We start from the raw sequence: 19040 nt of genomic DNA, 5'->3' as shown, positions 1-19040 counted from the left end.
CGTTTAGCTACAGTTTCAATCAATTCCCAGACACCATTCCAGGTAAGCATTTCAAAACATTTCAAACTGCATATTAGAAGTTTCTTAACCACTAGAGTAGCTGGTTGGTGGGAGAGGCAGTCCATCCCAGACAGCACTTTTAAAGGGGCAGCACTTTTCATCCTATTGTGGGCTATTGCTGAGGCAATATGTGTTTTTTTGTGGGGTCAGGGTGTGGCAAATGGAAGAGCCACCCTGGGCAGCATACACTCTAGCTATGCTAGTGTTGTTAACTTAACCATTTTGCATTTAAACTGGCCATATCAGGCCAAAATATTCTACCCATCTTATGAGCAAACTGGCCAGATCTGGCCTCTCACACCTACCCTACAATGTCATTGTAAGAATAAACAATCACATCATCAAAATCTCAAAGCTACAAGATACTCATTTATTTACTTGTTTCAGTCATTTGACTGTGGCCATGCTGGAGCACTGCCTTTAGTTGAGCAAATCGACCCCAGGACTTATTCTTTGTAAGCCTAGTACTTATTCTACCGGTCACTTTTTGCTGAACTACTAGGTTAGGTTACAGGGACGTAAACACACCAGCATCGGTTGTCAAGCGATGGTGGAGGGGGGACAAACACAAACACACAAACATATACACACACATACATATACATATACATATATACGACGGGCTTCTTTCAGCTTCCGTCTACCAAATCCGCTCACAAGGCTTTGGTCGGCCCAAAGCTATAATAGAAGACATTTGCCCAAGGTGTCACACAGTGGGACTGAACCCAGAACCATGTGGTTGGGAAGCAAGCTACTTACCACACAGCCACTTCTACACCTATAAGCCATGATTAATTCAAAACAATGTCAACAGATAAGCATTACATTTGACTGAGAAATATGAACACTAAAGGGCTAACAACATTGGTTTCAAATTTTGGCACAAGGCCAGCAATTTCGCAGGAGGTGGTAAGATGTTTGCAGCAAGGTATGAGTGTGTGTTTGTGTGACTGTGTGTGTGTGTGTGTGTATATATATATATATATATATATATATATATATATATATATATAAATAATATAAAATGGGACAAGAACACAAAACATCCAGACAGTTAGGTGATACAAGAAAGGGACAACAAAACATCCAGACAGACGATACAAGGAAAACAAGGACAAGTCATTCGGCATTTTCTTTCCTCAGTCAAGTTCAAGATTATCTTTGCAATTTCGGCTGGTTATACTCAAGATTGCTCCAATCTGGCCAGCCCCAAGGAAAAACTAAGCTAAGAGTATTAGATTCCTTGGAAGAAAGCAGCGATTGTATACGAAAACAAGGACATCAAAAATGGAGAAAGTTACACAAATACACACATGTATATACATGTGTATATATATATGTGTATACATGTGTGTGTGTGTGTGTGTATGTGACGGTGCATGGCTTTAGTGGTTAGGGTGTTACACTCATGATCTCGCAATCATGATTTCAATTCCTAGACCGGATAGTGCATTGTGTTCTTGAGCAAATCACTCCATTTCACATTGCTCTGCAATCCCTTCAACACCTGACACGTAGTACACCTGTGCACCTGTGCACCTGTTCAGACAACATCAATTTGATGGAGAGACTAAGCTAATATGTGCAGGTCATTTGGCAAAAGCTGAACGTTCATACATCATCAGTCCAGTAACAAGAACAAATGAAAACAAAAGCATGGTTGTGTGGTAAGAAGCTTGCTTCCCAACCACAAGGTTCTGGGTTCAGTCCGACTGCATGGCACCTTGGGCAAACGTCTTCTACTATAGCCTTGGGATGACTAAAGCCTTGTGAATGGATTTGGAAAACAGAAACTGAAAGAAGCTTGTCATATATATTTATATATATTGGGTTGTCCGAAAAGTACATGCCGATTTATAGTAGCTTACCTTTCGACTTATTTGCCATGAAACCACCTCAATTCTGGGAAGAGGGTATTTTCAAGTTAAAGGAAAGATGGAGACGCATTGTGCAACAAACTGGTTCATATTTGGTTGATTAAAAATGTAATGGCAAGTATTTATTGACCTTTTTTTTTCCTTTAAAAATCAGCACAAACTTTTCCGATAACCCAATATATATAGATAGATGTGTATATGTATGTATTTGTGTGTCTTTGTTTGTCCCCCCAGCATCGCTTGACAACTGATGCTGGTGTGTTTAGGTCCCCATAACTTAGCAGATCAGCAAAAGAAACTGATAGAATAAGTACCAGGCTTACAAAGAGTAAGTCCTGGTGTAGATTTCTTCAACTAAAACCCTTTAAGGTGATGCTACAGCATGGCCGCTGTCAAATGACTGAAACAAGTAAGAATAATAGACAAATCTATGAAACATGTACAGAGGAAGAGAGAGAGAGAGAGAGAGGGAGATAAAGAGAGAGGGAGAAAAAGAGAGAGGGAGCGAAGGAGAGAGAGAGGGGGTGAGGGAGAGGAAAAGAAACATACTGAGATGCTAAGATATATCAATATTCGTTTGTGCTATTTTATTTTTCTATTTTTTTAACCAGGTCTTATTCGAAGGTATCCGTGGTTACAACAGTCATGTTATTATTGCTTTGGACGATGTCAAAGTTTCCCGAACAGCTTGTGAACCGTTAGCTTCCTGTAACTTTGAAGATGGTTTCTGTGGCTGGTTTAACAACCGTCTTACTGTAGGCCGGAGTTTGAATTGGAATACCAGAACAGGACGCTACAGGAGAACCAAATTGGAACCACCAGTTGATCATACCGCAGGAGATTCATCAGGTATTTCTCTTGCAAATTTTGATAAGAGTATTTATTCAATTTTAATTTTATTAACATAGACACAGGTAAGAAGCTTGCTTCCCAACCACATGGTTCCGGGTTCAGTCCCACTTAGGTAAGTGTCTTCTACTATAGCCACTGGCCGACCAAAGCCTTGTGAGTGGGTTTGGTAGACAGAATCTGAAATAAGACGGCGAGCTGGCAGAAACATTAGCATGCCGGACGAAATGCATAACGGTATTTCGTCTGCTGCTACGTTCGGAGTTCAAATTCCGCCAAGGTCAACTTAGCCTTTCATCCTTTCGGGGTCGATTAAATAAGTACCAGTTATGCACTGGGGTCGATGTAATCGACTTAATCCCTTTGTCTGTCCTTGTTTGTCCCCTCTATGTTTAGCCCCTTGTGGGCAATAAAGAAATAAGAATCTGAAAGAAGCCCATCTTATATGTGTGTGTCTGTATATTTATGTGTGTGTGTCTTTGTGTCTGTGTTTGTCCCCACACTATTGCTTAAGAACCAATGTTGGTGCGTTTATGTCCCCATAACCTAGCGGTTCAGCAAAAGAGACCACTACAAAAAGTACTAAGCTTACAAAGAGTAAGTCCTGGGGTCAGTTTCTTCGACTAAAACCCTTTAAGGTGGTGCTCCAGCATGGCTACAGTCAAATGACTGAAACAAGCAAAAGAATAAAAGAATAGTACCAATATTAAGAATTCTTGAGAATTAATACTATTAATACTAATAAGCAATACTGTTTTAATAAGGTAAATTGTGTAAATGTTTGATTTGCCTGTTCAAAGGTTATAAGGTCTTTTCTGCAGTAGACATTCTGTTGTTTGTTGGAGCAATTATTTTTTTTTATATGAGACATTTTGGCTCAGCCTCTTTGGCACCACTTATTTGGCATTGCTGATTTGACACTGATGTGTTTGACATTTCAATGTTTCTCCTGTTCACTCCCCACACTCTCTCTCTCTCTCTCTCTCTCTCTCTCTCTCTCTCTCTCTCTCTCCCTCACCCTCTCTCTCCCTCACCCTCTCTCTCCCTCCCCCCTCTCTCTCTCCTTTATGTGTCTGAGCATATTTCTCTTTATGCATTTTTCTGTTAATTCCTTCCATTTTCTCTTTCTTCCTTTCTTTATTATTCAGGTTCTTATGCTCATATTTATTCCACCAAAAGAAATAAAGGCAGGGCTGCTTACCTCGAATCTCAGATGGTTCCTTATGAAGAAGCACCATATTTCTGCTTCCACTTTTGGCATTACATGTATGGCACAGATGCTGGTTTACTTACCATTTACACTCATTATCATGGCCGATCCCTTAATGCAATATGGACAAGGAATAACAGTATCAGCAACCAATGGGTTGAAGAATTTGTTGCTGTTGGCAGTCAGTATATAAACTTTGAAGTAAGTTATTGGCGTAATTCTTTTACATTTTCTTCTGCCGAATTCTTTCTAGAACTTTTCTTGTTTTGTTGTTATATACACCACCTACACAGCTTCTTTTCCTCCGACCCTTGTGTGTTTGTGCGTGTAATATCAATCTATCTTCTTGTCTATATATGTATTTAAAAAAGAGTAAAGACCCCCTTTGGTCATGAATGACCATGGGATTGCACCTAGAAAGTTCCCCTCCAAGGCACAAGCCTAGGGAATGTTCTTTATGGAAGATTAGCAGTCGCCCATACGTACCAACCTCCCCTCTCCATGCCACCGGTGTTATCCAAGGGCAGTGCCAGTAAGGCGATGCTGTTAACGAACTCATTTGAATGTTGCTTTTTACGCGCTACCTGCACGTAAGCCAGTCAGCTGCTCTGGCAGTGATCACGCTCGGATGGTGATCTTAACACTCCACTGGCACATGGTTCCGGGTTCAATCCCACTGCGTGGCACCTTGGGCAAGTGCCTTTTGCTATAGCCTCAGGCCGACCAAAGCCTTGTGAGTGGATTTGGTAGATGGAAACTGAAAGAAGCCTGTCATATATATGTGTATATATATATATATGTGTATATGTGTGTATATGTTTGTGTGTCTGTGTTTGTCCCCCACCAACATCGCTTGACAACCAATGCTGGTGTGTTTACGTCCCTGTAACTTAGCGGTTCGGCAAAAGAGACTGATAGGATAAGTACTAGGCTTACAAAGAATAAGTCCTGAGGTCGATTTGCTTGACTAAAGGCGGTGCTCCAGCATGGCCGCAGTCAAATGACTGAAACAAGTAAAAGAGTAAAAGAGTAAAAGATATTTCCTTAGTAATATTCAACAAGTTGTGTTCCTGTTTATTTCAGATGGTTATCGGGAGTATTGCTGGAAGTAATGGAAGCATAGCCGTTGATGATGTGATGCTAATGAAGGGCCTATGCCCCAATGGTAAGTTTGTATTGAGTTATCAGTGTTAATATTCATGTCAATGTACACATAAACAAACATTATATACACTTAATAAGATTAATTGCTGGTAGGGACCAGGGGGTGTATATTCCAGATGTGGTGGTGCACATTGCTGAGACCCCCTTCAGTCATGACTGACCATGGGATTGCACCTAGAAAGTTGCCCTCCCAGGCACAAGTCCAGGCAAGGTTGTTTATGGAAGACCAGCAGTCACCCATGCATACCGGCTTCCCCTCTCCACGCCACTGATGTTATCCAAGGGAATGGCAAAGGGGCCGATACAGCTTGGCAACTGTGACGTCGCAACTCATTTCTACAGCTGAGTGAACTGGAGCAACGTGAAATAAAGTGTCTTGCTCAAGAACACAACACGCAGCCCGGTCTGAGATTCAAACTCGCAACCTCACGATCGCAAGCTCAACGCTCTAACCACTGAGCCATGCGCCTTCACTTGATAGGTGTGCACTGCACATCTATCAAAAATGGTAAATACATTGCTCGTTAGTTTAATCACAAATCTTAATGGAAAACTTTTGTTGTACCCCTGCTTGAAATTTGGTGGCTTTGGGTGTGGCAGCACACCCAATACAACAACCACCATACGCTACTGATAGGGACATTGCATTTTGTTATGCAGCCATAATACATTACAAAGTATATTAAAGGCTTTGTAGTCAAAACTGTGTCTTGTTGTGATAGCAGTGCGATTCAATCACTTCTTAAAGTTATCTCTACAGATTTTCTTGAGAAACTAGAGTCAGCACTGAAACTTACAACGTTTTTTATGTGAATATGTCTATGTAATTAATGTGATCAAAGATAGAAAAGAAAAGGTAATGGGTGTATATGCATATTTCAAGAGTTATTGCTCTTTCATCAGCACCATATGCAACCCATAAACCACAAAAAGGCTATGCTTAAACTAATGAAAATTTAACTGTAAATAAGATCATTAATGATAGGGTTAGAAGCCAGTCTATAATGACCAGTTATAATTGCAGTAATTACAAGAATCATTAACAGGTCATTACAGAAGATTTGTAATCCAATGAGTTCTGCCTTCAGACATAGAAACATGCATTCTTAATCAGACTTATGTGTTCATTACTCATAATTAAAATCTAAAATCAAGAGAATCCATTGTAGATCTACATTGGCAACAAATAATTTGGTGGAATAGAAGTGTATAAAAATAGATTTAAAGTCAAATGTATTTGATCAGGTAATGAAAGAAAAAACATTGATGTTTTGGACACAAGCTCTTTATCAAGGTAGAAAATAGAGATAATAAGAAAGAAAACTATGTGTCCATGCACATGCAATTTTCATAATTAGAATTATGTATTCAAAAGTATGTATCCTTAATCATTTACTTGGAAGTCACTGTCAAACTTTTCCTTATTAAAACAAATATATACTAAGATATACAAGGTGCTTTCCAAAAGTTTTGAGACTTTTTCAGAAGTGACATTTCAAAGAAGTACAAAATTCTAATCTCTTTCTAATCTCTCTCTCTCTCTCTCTCTCTCTCTCTCTCTCTCTCTCTCTCTAGTGAAAGAACAAAAGTTTACTTGCAAATCTGGTTTAAAGATATCAAATGAGAAGGTGTGTGACTTCCTTTTTGACTGTCCTGATTATGATGATGAAGATAATTGCGGTAACGAATATTTTCTTTTTGCTTTAATAAACATTTTTTTATTGTTTATTCCCTTAATTTTACAATGAGTTACAACTGTTTCAGTTCAGAAGAACATGCTTAATTCATTTGTGGTGGCCATATATAGAAACTGCTTTGAGATTGGTGACCCCTTCATTATTACTACACCTGGAAGTGGCTATTTCACTGTGGTAGCCACTTGGTAACCGGCATGGCTTAATAAAAACCGATAATATTTTGGGCAGTTCAAGATTGCTGATGATGATGATCATCATCATCATTGTCATCATTAGCACCGTCGATGTCCTTATTGGAGTCATCATTACTGTCATCATCATCATCGTCATCGTCATCATCATCATCATCATCATCATTACCATCATTGTAGTTACTGCAATCACTATTGCTGTCCTTGTTAGCAGTATCATCATCGTAATTATCATTACCGTCATCATTTTCATTAATGTTGCCATTCGCTGTCACTATTGTCTTCATCATCATTAACAATATCACCCTCATCATTGCCATCGTCATCGTCATCATCTTGTCACTGTCATCATACTGCTAATGTCTTGTCACTGTCATTATTGTCACATAAGCTCGCCGTATCCATCAAATCAACATTGCCAGTGCAGGGTCATACTGTGTCACACATCAGATGTCAAAGTGGTCGTAGAACGAAGGTAAAATGAAGAAAATTGCTCAAGAACACAATGTACCACCCAGTCCAGGAATCAAACCCACTACTTTGCAGTCATGAGTGCAACACCCTAACCGCTAAGCAATACAACCTCTTTGTTATTGTAACAGTCCAGAAAAAGTGAATATGAGCCTCATATAAGATATTTCTTTTGAACAGGTTCCTGCACATTTGAAGATGATATGTGTACCTGGAATGATGTTAGCCGTGGCTCATTTGAATGGGTGCGAGGAAGAAATGGAAATAATGCCACTGAGAGCGGACCAAGTATTGACCATACTATGGGAACTGCTAATGGTTAGTATTATTTTTATTTTTACATTATCGTCTTTTATATCAATAAACTTTGAACATTTATACAATATTTTTATTTAGTTTGCAAAATTGTTGATGTGAACTCATGTGTTGAAGTAGATTTTGTTGTATCTTGGAAGGGCCATTTTTGCCAAAATAAGCACATACGCTGGTTCAATTTCATATCTTTATTATTTATTAGTTAGCTATTTAACCAACAAATTGATCGCTTACTAAATCACTTTGTTAATCAGACAATCAGATAATGATGAAAGGAATTTAGGAAACACAACTGACCCACTAGTTAACCCTTTAGCATTTAAATTGGCCATATTCAGCCCAAATATTCTATTTGGTATAGAGTAGAAAATATTGAATGGTACAACAATGCACTATAATACAAAAAAATGGACTATATACCTGTCGTAATTTAGTTATCTATAGTCCGTTGATATTTCGGAACACAATTCCTTCTTCAGATAGTCTTAGATGGAGTCGCTGCTATAATCGGTTTTCCAACAGCTTTTCTTTTTTTCGGAAGTATCTCAGTAGTGGCCTCACGAAGCTCCTTCCAGAATTCCTCATGAGAAGTGTGTGAGGTCGACTATGTCTCAATGTCATGTGTGTTGGTACACCTGTAGCACTGCTTCTAAGTTATGTGTTATACGTGCAGCTTCCCTTTTTTTTTTCCTTCTTTTTTTCCCCTTTTTTTTTTGTTATAAACAATAAATGAGCATGTTATTAAGAATGAACCTACACGCATCCAGATGTAGCTAAATAATATATTGATTACCAACCTTCAGCCTGTTGTTAATTTGGGATCCTAGTCTGTGTATGAGTATAGCTTCCTTAATTCTTAAATTACCCAAATTTCTTTCATTGGCCTTTATCTGGTATATATTAAAACTGACCTGATGGCAGTATCTAGAAACAAGATAAGATGGCGGCAGTGAAGTGCCAGAGCAAAACCCTCAAGAAGCTAGAGAGGATACAAGCAGTGGATCAGGAGTGGGGTGGACGGGGTTATAAGAGTAAACTGACTGTGGTTCGTGTTGCCAAGTGTTACCATTTTTGTTATTATCACTGTCTTTCTTTTCTTGCAGGATGGTTTGCATATATTCACTCAAGCAATGGAACAGGAACACAGCATGCAAGCCTAGAAAATAGAGTCATTCGACAGACCAGTTCCACGTGTCAGCTGAACTTCTGGTACTATATATCATCAAAGAGTATGTAGTAGCCTTTACTTTTCAACAAAAATTAAAGCTTTTCATATGCCTTTTACTTGTTTCTGTCATGCTGGGATACCATCTTGAAGAATTTTTAGTAGAATGGATCAACACCCCCAGTACATTTTTTTTTCCTTTTAAGCCTGGTACTTATTCTATCAATTTCTTTTGCCAAACCACTAAGTTATGGAGGCATAACCACACCAACACCAGTTGTTGAGCATTGATGGGGGACGAACACAGACACATACATACATACATACATGCATACATACATGCATACATACATACATACATACATACATACATACATACATACATACACACATATATGTGTGTATATATATATATATATATATATATACAACAGGCTTCTTTCAGTTTCTGTCTACAAAATCCATTTACAAGGCTTTGGTCAGCCTGAAGCTATAGTAGAAAACACTTGCCCAAGATGTTATGAACTTGATAAGGACAAAATTATTTAATTCATTCATTGTTTTTGAAACTAATTGAAAGAAAATCGGAGTGGAATAAAGACATATACAAGCGTATATATATATATAATAAATAAAGTCATATATAAGCATCCTGCCTCAGCCTCGGGTCCGGGCCGATGTACTAAAATCTTTTTTACACCATGTGCACAGCTAAAGGATAATCTCAGAGTATGTCTATTAAATATTTTGTTGAATCTATTGGTACAGAGGAAGTGTCTTTCAACTAAACCAAGGAAGACCTTACCTACACTGGTCTTAACGTTTAAAGAGAATGTACTTTCTGGTGGCACTTTCTCTTGTGGGAGGCTAGGGTCTGGCACATATATACATATGTATATATATATATATATATATATATATATATATATATATATATATATATATATATATATATATTACACACTGCTCTTTTCCTTTTCTTTCAAAAGGTTATTCCAATGATATTAATTTTCCTTTTCTTTCAATAGGTTTTTCCAATAATATTAATGTAGAACTTCATGAAAGTGATATCATTACCTCACTGATGAGATATACACATAAATCAAACGTGTGGCAACAAGCAACGGTTGCCATTGGAAAAGTTTCCAGACCATTCCGAGTAAGTTTGAAAAGTTAAAGATATTTCTATACCACAGTCGACCAGTTTTTTTTTTTTTTAAACCATTTTTGCCTCTGATAAAACTTACATAGCTTAGATTAAAACCCTTATATCTAATTTTACAGATCGTTTTTACTGACTACATCCTGGGACAGCTATCATTCTATTATCACATTAATTCAATAGCTAATTCAGGATTTTTTTTCTATTCCTCTTTCCTCTATAAGGAGAAGCTAATTTGACCAAACTGCATTATATATATCAAGCTGAAATCATGCCATCTTCAGCTGACATTTTACACATCCATACAAACATAGTTTCTTATTTAACTGACCATCAGTAAAAAGATTATTCATTCATTACTAGTGTGTTTCTTTTCATTCTATTTCCTCAGCTTATGTTTTATGGAACCCGTTCGTTTTCACTAAGAAGTGATGTGGCCATTGATGATATCACCCTGACTGATTGTAATTTCCCAAGTAAGTTTCTATTGCATTTTTCTACCCCTTACATCCATCTATCTATCTATTTTCTCTGCTCAATGTTCCTGAGAGGGTTACAGGGTTAACATTTTCAAGTACCTCCTCCAAAGGACCCTATCAAAAGCAGCTACCATTACACTTTCCAGCTGAATTCCCAAGCATGACCTACTGAGAGTATGGATATCCAAAGTCTCATTTGAAATCCTTTATTTAATAATTGAATTTTCATATAATTATATCATTATAACGTAATTCCTCAATCCTCTTATACCATTTTATTTTTCAGTCTGTTTAAATTGTCATTTGAATAATTAAATTGTTACAAAATTTAAATCGGTAGTAGAACAATTAAACTGTTAGTAGAAGAATTAAAATAACAGTAGAACAGTTAATTTGAAAATCGGACAATTAAACTGTTAGTCAAACAATTAAATCATTAGTCGAAGAATTAAATTGTTAGAGCAAAAATTAAATTGATAGTAAAACAAATTGATTGTAGAACAGGTAGAAAAAATACTGAAACTCTAAAAGCAACATGTTTTGGGATGTTTTCCAAATTCAGTAATGAGTTATCATGCGTATTAATCATAATTAACAGATGGCATTTTTTATGAGATTTATTAGTTTTAAAAAAGCTTAATTTTTTCCCAAAAAGTTGGTGGATGTTACTTATTCTCTCCCTCACACTCTCTTTCTACCTCCCTCCTTTTCTCCCTCTTTTTCCCTCCTTTTCTCCCTCTTTTTCCCTCCTTTTCTCCCTCTTCCCTCTCACTCCCTCTTCCCTCTCACTCCCTCTTCCCTCTCCTCTCTCTCCCATGTATGTCATTTGATATTTTATTACCTATTGCTCACTTCATATATATATATGTATATATATATATATATATATATATATATATATAGAGTCCTAATTTTGGGACTGCCATGTTGGTTTGGCGATAACTATATATATATATATATATATATATATATATATATGTATGCATGTATGTATTTGTGGTATTTGCATAATTATTATTATTCTTTTCTTCTGTTGTATATAGTCGTAAGGCTTCATGCTGTTATATATGCATCATTCTTTGTCTGTTGTATTTATATATATATTGTCTTGTTTGTTTCTGTCTCAGTATACATTCACTAGCTTTTTCCCGGTAGCATAATAACAACACTGGTGCCTCCAAGATTGAGTGGTCTCAATGATAATGGCACGAAACGACGATGATATTTTGGCTCATTGACTGACGAGGAAAACTCAGCTGTGAATAGTCCATGTACCGTGTCTTTGTCTATATTTCGCATCCATTAAGTTTTCATCTAGTTTCTCGTTTGCTCAGCTTTCGTCTAACTTCTTCTCCTTGTTGTGTTCTGTCTGTTCAACCTTAGGGTGTCCACAAAGCCTGGGTACTTGGGGATTAACACATACTTTAAGAAATTATTATTTCTTATATTTAATTGTTTATATCATGATTTTATTTACTCCATGTATCCAGACCGTGGACACCCTGTATATATATATATATATATATATATATATATATATATATATTGTTATATTTCGGGATGGTCATTTTTTTTTTGCCAAATAAACACAAACACTATATATTTATTCTTCACTTCAACTTTTATTGTTCTTGTTATAGTGCCCTTTGTCTTAAATCTTTCATCACACATCCTGCAACCTCTTCAGTGACTCTCTTATATATATATATATATATATATGTATATATATATATATATATATATATATATATATATATATATATATATATATATATAGGTGAATTTTTTGTGTTAACAAACAGAAAAATGATAGTCTGTACATTGGCATATGTAAAATTTTATTAGTAGTTGAAACTTCAGTTGTAAATCATTTCATGTTACCAGCAAAGTTAAATTATTTCTTTTTAAAAAGAAAAGTATAAAGAATTCTCAGACAGTATTGATAAAACAACCTCTTTATCATATTTTTAGAGCCAGAAGAACATTGCGAAAAATATGAGTTCCACTGTAAGAACAAAGCTTGTATCGATTCTTCCCAAATCTGTGATCTTAGCAATGATTGTGGTGATGGTAGCGATGAAAATGACTGTGGTATGTATCACATATTAATATATATTTTTTGTGCACTGACATTTGAAAATATTAAGGTGGCGAGCTAACAGAATCGTTAGCATGCCACGGGTATATGGCGTAGTGGTTAAGAGCGCGGGCTACTAACCCCAAGATTCCGAGTATGATTCCAAGCAGTGACCTGAATAATAATAATAATAATAATAATAATAATAATAATAATAATAATCATAATAATAATAACAATAATAATAATAATAATAATAATAATAATAACATCACAAAATACCTTAGGAATGAGAATCCAGGTTCAAAATTTCCCCCAAGACACCTGATGAAGGCTGGAGGGTATATCAGCCGAAACGTTGTGTTAACTACAAACAAGATGAGGACAAATATCCATCAAATGTAAATAATGTAAATAATGGACATAATTCCTCATATAGAACAGCATTTAATTTTTCTTTTCATTCTGAGTTCAAATCCTGCCATTGATTTTTGCCTTTCATCCTCTGGGGGGTCAATGAAATAATTACCAGCTGAGTACTGAAGGGGGGAGGGGGGGATGTACTCAACTTACCCCCTCCCCCCAAATTGCTGACCTTGTGCCAAAATTTGAAACTAATATTTGAAAATATTTGTTTATAATTTGAGGTAGGGGGGCTCTGAAAGGGATCTCAGGGAGTAGCATCCCTGCCTTCCTGAGCTAGTTTTCCACCACATCTCTTAAAAATCACGGTAGAGGCCTTGGTCTTGGGACCACTCATGTCTAGAAACTGAGGTTGGGGGTAAGCAAGGGCATGTTTTCCCATAGAAAATCCAGCTCCAAAAAAGCCTCATGATAGCAAAGGAGAATGGGCATCAGCCAGCCCAAACGTTAGGGTGGGCTGCACCTGCCTACCTCAGTTGCTATGGCATTGAGGTAGATCTGGCCACCCCCGTCAATGGGGACAAAATCCAGATTTAAAACACTGGATGATGATGATATATATATATATATATATAGTTAAAACTCCTTTTCTGTGGATGTCTTCTGTTCATCTGCAGCAGCTGAAGTTTTTACGCATCTACAATCATTAAAATTAAACCCCAAAAGTCGTATTTCTTCCACACAGCTCCCTCCCCAACCCAATATTACAGATAATTTAGTTTTAGTTGTGGTTCATAAACATCCTTTTAATAAGTGATTTGGTGAAAGAAACTAATTGAATAAGTTTTTTTTATTTATTTATTTATGCACCCTTTTCAAGCCTAGCCAGGCTCATGAGCCCGGTTTCCTGGTTTCTATGGCGTATGTGTTCCCTCCGGCTGGACGGGACGCCAGTCCATCGCAGCTTTACTCAAGAAACAGGAGTGAGAGAAAGTTGGGGTGAAAAAGTACAACAGGGGTTGCCACCACCCCCTGCCGGAGCCTCATGGAGCTTTAAATGTTTTCACTCAATTAACACACAACACCCGGTCTGGGAATTGAAACCATGATCCTCCAACTGCGAGTCCACTGCCTTAACCACTGGGCCATTGCGCCTCCACTTTTTAGGTGTAAGAGAATATATTTGCAATGCACCTGGTGTAAAAAAAACACCTGAAAGTAAGTCATAGTCAAGCGAGACAACTCACAGATCATAACAGAACCAGTGAAGAATATAGATAAACTCTGTGAAACAGAAGAAAATTTCTCTTTACAGAAACCTCTCATCAAATAGGCCACAACAAAATTGGTTTAGTAAACTTGCCTTTAGAGATAGTTTCTTTATTTTTTTCGTTTTAAAAACTTAATTTTAATTCTTATTTTTCTAGATGAATTTAACAGTTGTGATTTTGATTTTGGTCTCTGTGACTGGAGTCAAGATTGGAATGATGACTTTGATTGGACGCGTACAAGTGGAGAAACTCTTTCATATTCTACAGGACCAAAAAGAGACCATTCTACAGGAACTGGAACAGGTGATTTAATTTCTACCAATATATATTTACATTATTTTGCCTTTTTTTATACGCTGGTGGATGATGGGTTGGTGCTAAATATTAGATGAGACAAATTAACAAAGCTGTTAGCACATGGGACAGAATTCCTCACTCTAATTGATCTGGTTCTCTATGCTCTGAGTTCAAATCTTGCCAAGATCAACTTTACCATTCATTTTTGGAGGATCAATTAAAAAATATTACCATGGCTGTGTGGTAAAAAGTTTGCTTCTGGGTTCAGTCCCACTGTATGGCACCTTGAGAAAGTGTCTTCCAGTTTAGCCTTGGGCTGACCAAAGCCTTATGAGTGGATTTGGTAGATGGAAACTGAAAGAAGCCCATCGTGTGTGTGTGTGTGAGTCTTTGTGTCTGTGTTTGTCCCTCACACTACTTGACAACCAGTGTTGGTGCGTTTACATCCCCATAGCTTAGTGGTTTAACAAAAGAGACTGATAGAATAAGTAAAAGGTTTAAAGAGAAATCGAACTAAGCACTGAGGTCAATTCATTCAGCTAAAATTCAAGGTGCTGCCCCAGCATGGCCACAGTCTAATGATTGAAAGAAGTAAAAGATAAAAAATGAAAATATACAAATTCAATGGCAATAGATGAATGGCACTGCAAGACCATGAACTTGGATGCCTTTTGGTATGTTCCAATTCTTACATTCTGAGTTCAAATCTTGCTGTAGCCTTTTCGATATCCACAATCTCAATTTTTTGGTTCTTCCTTAAGTGAAGATAGAAAAGGGTCAATTAGAGGATATAAAAGGGTCAATTGGAGCATAGGTGGAGGTGTGGCTGTGTGGTAAGGTTCAGGTTCAGTCCCACTACATGGAACCTTGGGCAAGTCTCTACTACTATGGCCTGACCAAAGCCTTAGTAGTAGACTGACCAAAGCCTTGTGAATGGATTTGTTGGACAGAAACTGAAAAAAAAAACCTGTCATGTGTGTGTGTGCGTGTGTGTGTGTGTGTGTGTGTGTGTGTGTGTGTGCGTGTTTGTGTGTGTGTGTGCCTTTGTATTTGTGTCCCCTCCTCCATCGCTTAACTGGTGCTAGCTTGTTTATGTCCACCCCCACCCCCACCCTGTAACTTAGCGGTTCAGCAAAAGAAACTGATGGAATATGTAGCAGATTTAAAAGTACTATGGTTGACTTGTTCGCCCAAAACTCTTCATAGCCACAGTTCACTGACTGAAAAAGTTCATCATCATCACCATCATTATTTAACATCCGTTATCCATGCCAGCATGGGTTGAACGGTGTGACCAGAGTTGGCAAGCTGGTGGGAGATGCTGCACCACGCTCCAGTCTGATTTGGCATGGTTTCTATGGCTGGATGCCCTTCCTAATGCCAACCACTTTACAGAGTGCACTGCATGCTTTTATGTGGCACCACACAGATGCTTTTACATGATACAAGGCGGTGAGCTGGCAGAAACGTCAGCACACCAGGCGAAATGCTTAGCGGTATTCCATCTGCCGTTACATTCTGAGTTCAAATTGTGCCGAGGTCGACTTTGCCTTTCATCCTTTCGGGGTCAATAAAGTAAGTACCAGTTTTGCACTGGGGTCGATGTAATCGACTTAATCCCTTTGTCTGTCCGTGTTTGTCCCCGCTGTGTGTAGCCCCTTGTGGGCAGTAAAGAAATTAGATGCTTTTACATGATGCCAGACAGACGCTTTTATGTGATGCCACACAGGTACTTCTGTGTGTCACCACAAGGGTGACACATACGTGTTGCTGCATGTCACTCTTATCTGTTAAAGATAAAAAAACATGCCCCTGTTCTACACTATACATCTCAATTAACAAAAGATATTTATGTTAAAACAATAATATAAGATAATTGAAATAGTTTTTCAAAGAATTTACATCTTAAAATCCTTGTTTATTTCAGGTTACTACATATATACTGAAGCATCATCTCCACGTAAGAAAGGTGAAAAAGCTCGTCTCTATAGTCCAGTAATTGGACCTCCATCAAGCAATGAGTGCTGGGTAAAGATCTTTTTATTATGCTTAAGAATTGCTGTCAAATTATGTGGTTGTTGTTGTTGTTGGCACTCCGTCGCTTACGACGTCGAGGGTTCCAGTTGATCCAATCAACTGAGCAGCCTGCTCGTGAAATTAACGGGCAAGTGGCTGAGCACTCCACAGACACGTGTACCCTTAACGTAGTTCTCGGGGAGATTCAGCGTGACACAGTGTGACAAGGCTGACCCTTTGAATTACAGGCACAACAGAAACAGGAAGTAAGAGTGAGAGAAAGTTGTGGTGAAAGAGTACAGCAGGGTTCGCCACCATCCCCTGCCGGAGCCTCATGGAGCTTTAGGTGTTTTTGCTCAATAAACACTCACAACGCCCGGTCTAGGAATCGAAACCACGATCCTAAGACTGAGTCAGCTGCCCTAGCCACTGGGCCATTGCACCTCCACAGTCAAATTATATTGTAATTCTAATATACACTCCTGTTCTTTCTACCAGACATTCTTTCAGTTTCAAGCAGTATTTAGCCCTCCGCCTGTCCCATGTATCACGTGATGCATAGGACATATTTCCCTAGCTTCCATGTGTCACATATGCAACCCATTCTCAATTTCTTTCAACTGCCACCAGAGTAACTTAAGACTTATGAAAGGAAAGCTTTACATAACCCGGAATGTATGAAATAAGGAATAAAAAGTCTGAAAACATGCATGGATTTTTGGGACAAACTTACAAAAATGATTTGGACAAGCAAAGGGCGAAATGCTGTGCAAGTTTTTAATAAATTAATGTAGTTTTTAGCTCTAGCTCTCTAGCCATAAAAAAAAGGATAGATATAACAAATTGTAAGTATATTTGCTACAATTTTTCAATGTTTTGCTGGCAATTTTTGTTTTTTAACAGTTGTACATTCAGCTTCTAGAAACAACAAATATTTAATGAAATAATTCTGTTTTTCCTTATTCCAATTTCTTTCAACTCTTACATTCATTTTTCTCTAATATCATGTGTTCATATAACTAAACAAATAGAAATAATGTATTATTATAAATAATATTTTTATGAATGAAACATAAGAAATATAGGGTAAGAATTGACAAAGCACGCTGCCCATATTTTTTGCAACAGGTAACCTTACTTTACGTCCTCAGATGAAGGTAATGCGTCTTATTATTGTTTGTCTTTCTGTCCCCTTTTAGATACGATTCTTTTATCACATGAACGGCTTTCAAATGGGAACGCTTAATGTCTATACCCGGACATCTGTATTTGGAAAATATGAAAAATTGTGGACGAAAACAGGTCATGTTGCTGATTACTGGGAGAGAGCAGACGTACAGCTGACATCAAACCAAAAATTCCAGGTGAGATTTACTGTTTTTTTATAAATTTATATACGTATATGGAACAGGTAAGACAAGAGGAAACGGGTAAGACAAAAGGAAACACATGGGACAAAGAATCATCGAAAAAAAGGTCACAGAACGTGTGATAAAAGAACTTTGGTGGACAAATAAACCAAAATGTAATGTGTGTATGTATGTGTGTATGTAATATGTGTGTGTCTATATGTATATAATGTGTATGTATGTATGTAATATGTATGTCTATATATGTATGTAATGTGTGTGTTTGTATGTATGTATGTATATATGTATGTAATGTGTGTATATATGTATGTATGTATGTAATATGTATGTCTATATATGTATGTAATGTGTGTGTTTGTATGTATGTATGTATATATGTATGTAATGTGTGTATATATGTATGTATGTAAGTATATAATGCGGGTGTGTATGTTTGTATGTATGTGTTTATGCATGTAATGTGTGTGTGTGTGTGTGTGTGTGTGTGTGTATCATCCTCATCATCATCGTTTAACGTCCGCTTTCCATGCTGGCATGGGTTGGACGATCTGACTGATCTGTCTGTATAGGTTGCTGTCAAAATCTCACATGTTCTCAGACCCCACACTACTGGTTTCCTCCACAAAGTCAGGATGATAGCAACCTGTCTGAGAAATGATTGCCACGAGGAGTGACTATTGCAGCATGCTGTTGTTTGTTCTTTCTCAAGTAATGCCCGACTTATAAGGGCCGGTTTCTTGGTGTCATGGTTTCATTGGCATATAGGTTCCCGACCTGGATGGGACGCCGATCTGTCGCAATTGAGCTGATAGATGCTGGAGGAAAAAGGGAGAGAAAGTTGTGGCGAAAGAGTCAGCAGAAGTTCGCTATTACCTTCTGCCGGAGCCACATGTAGCTTAGGTGTTTCGCTCATAAACACACACATCACCCAGTCTGAGATTCAAACCCGCGATCCCTCAACTGCAAGTCTGCTGCTCTAACTACTAGGCCATGTTCGTCCACATTG

The 19040-nt window shown here is 37.6% G+C and overlaps 1 protein-coding gene across 2 annotated transcripts in view; it reads left to right on the top strand.

Moving 5' to 3' along the window:
* Nucleotides 1-19040, top strand: part of LOC106882389 (MAM and LDL-receptor class A domain-containing protein 1) — a 234860-nt gene that overhangs the window by 193395 nt on the left and 22425 nt on the right. For both annotated transcript variants that reach the window (XM_089354751.1, XM_089354750.1), the window contains exons 118-130: nt 1-42; nt 2549-2786; nt 3935-4197; nt 5080-5161; nt 6736-6840; nt 7700-7837; nt 8938-9063; nt 10028-10158; nt 10553-10637; nt 12612-12731; nt 14508-14654; nt 16576-16676; nt 17864-18028. The exon at nt 1-42 is cut by the window's left edge and continues 215 nt beyond it. In XM_089354751.1, the coding sequence (XP_089210877.1) occupies nt 1-42; nt 2549-2786; nt 3935-4197; nt 5080-5161; nt 6736-6840; nt 7700-7837; nt 8938-9063; nt 10028-10158; nt 10553-10637; nt 12612-12731; nt 14508-14654; nt 16576-16676; nt 17864-18028 (1743 nt within the window). The remainder of the gene's footprint in view (nt 43-2548; nt 2787-3934; nt 4198-5079; nt 5162-6735; nt 6841-7699; nt 7838-8937; nt 9064-10027; nt 10159-10552; nt 10638-12611; nt 12732-14507; nt 14655-16575; nt 16677-17863; nt 18029-19040) is intronic.

The sequence above is a fragment of the Octopus bimaculoides genome, chromosome 7, assembly GCF_046866305.1.
Source record: "Octopus bimaculoides isolate indiv1 chromosome 7, ASM4686630v1, whole genome shotgun sequence".
In the NCBI taxonomy this organism is placed as follows: Eukaryota; Metazoa; Mollusca; class Cephalopoda; order Octopoda; family Octopodidae; genus Octopus; species Octopus bimaculoides.
The sequence above is the reverse complement of the archived record's forward strand: the minus strand, read 5'-3'. Positions and strand labels throughout refer to the sequence as shown.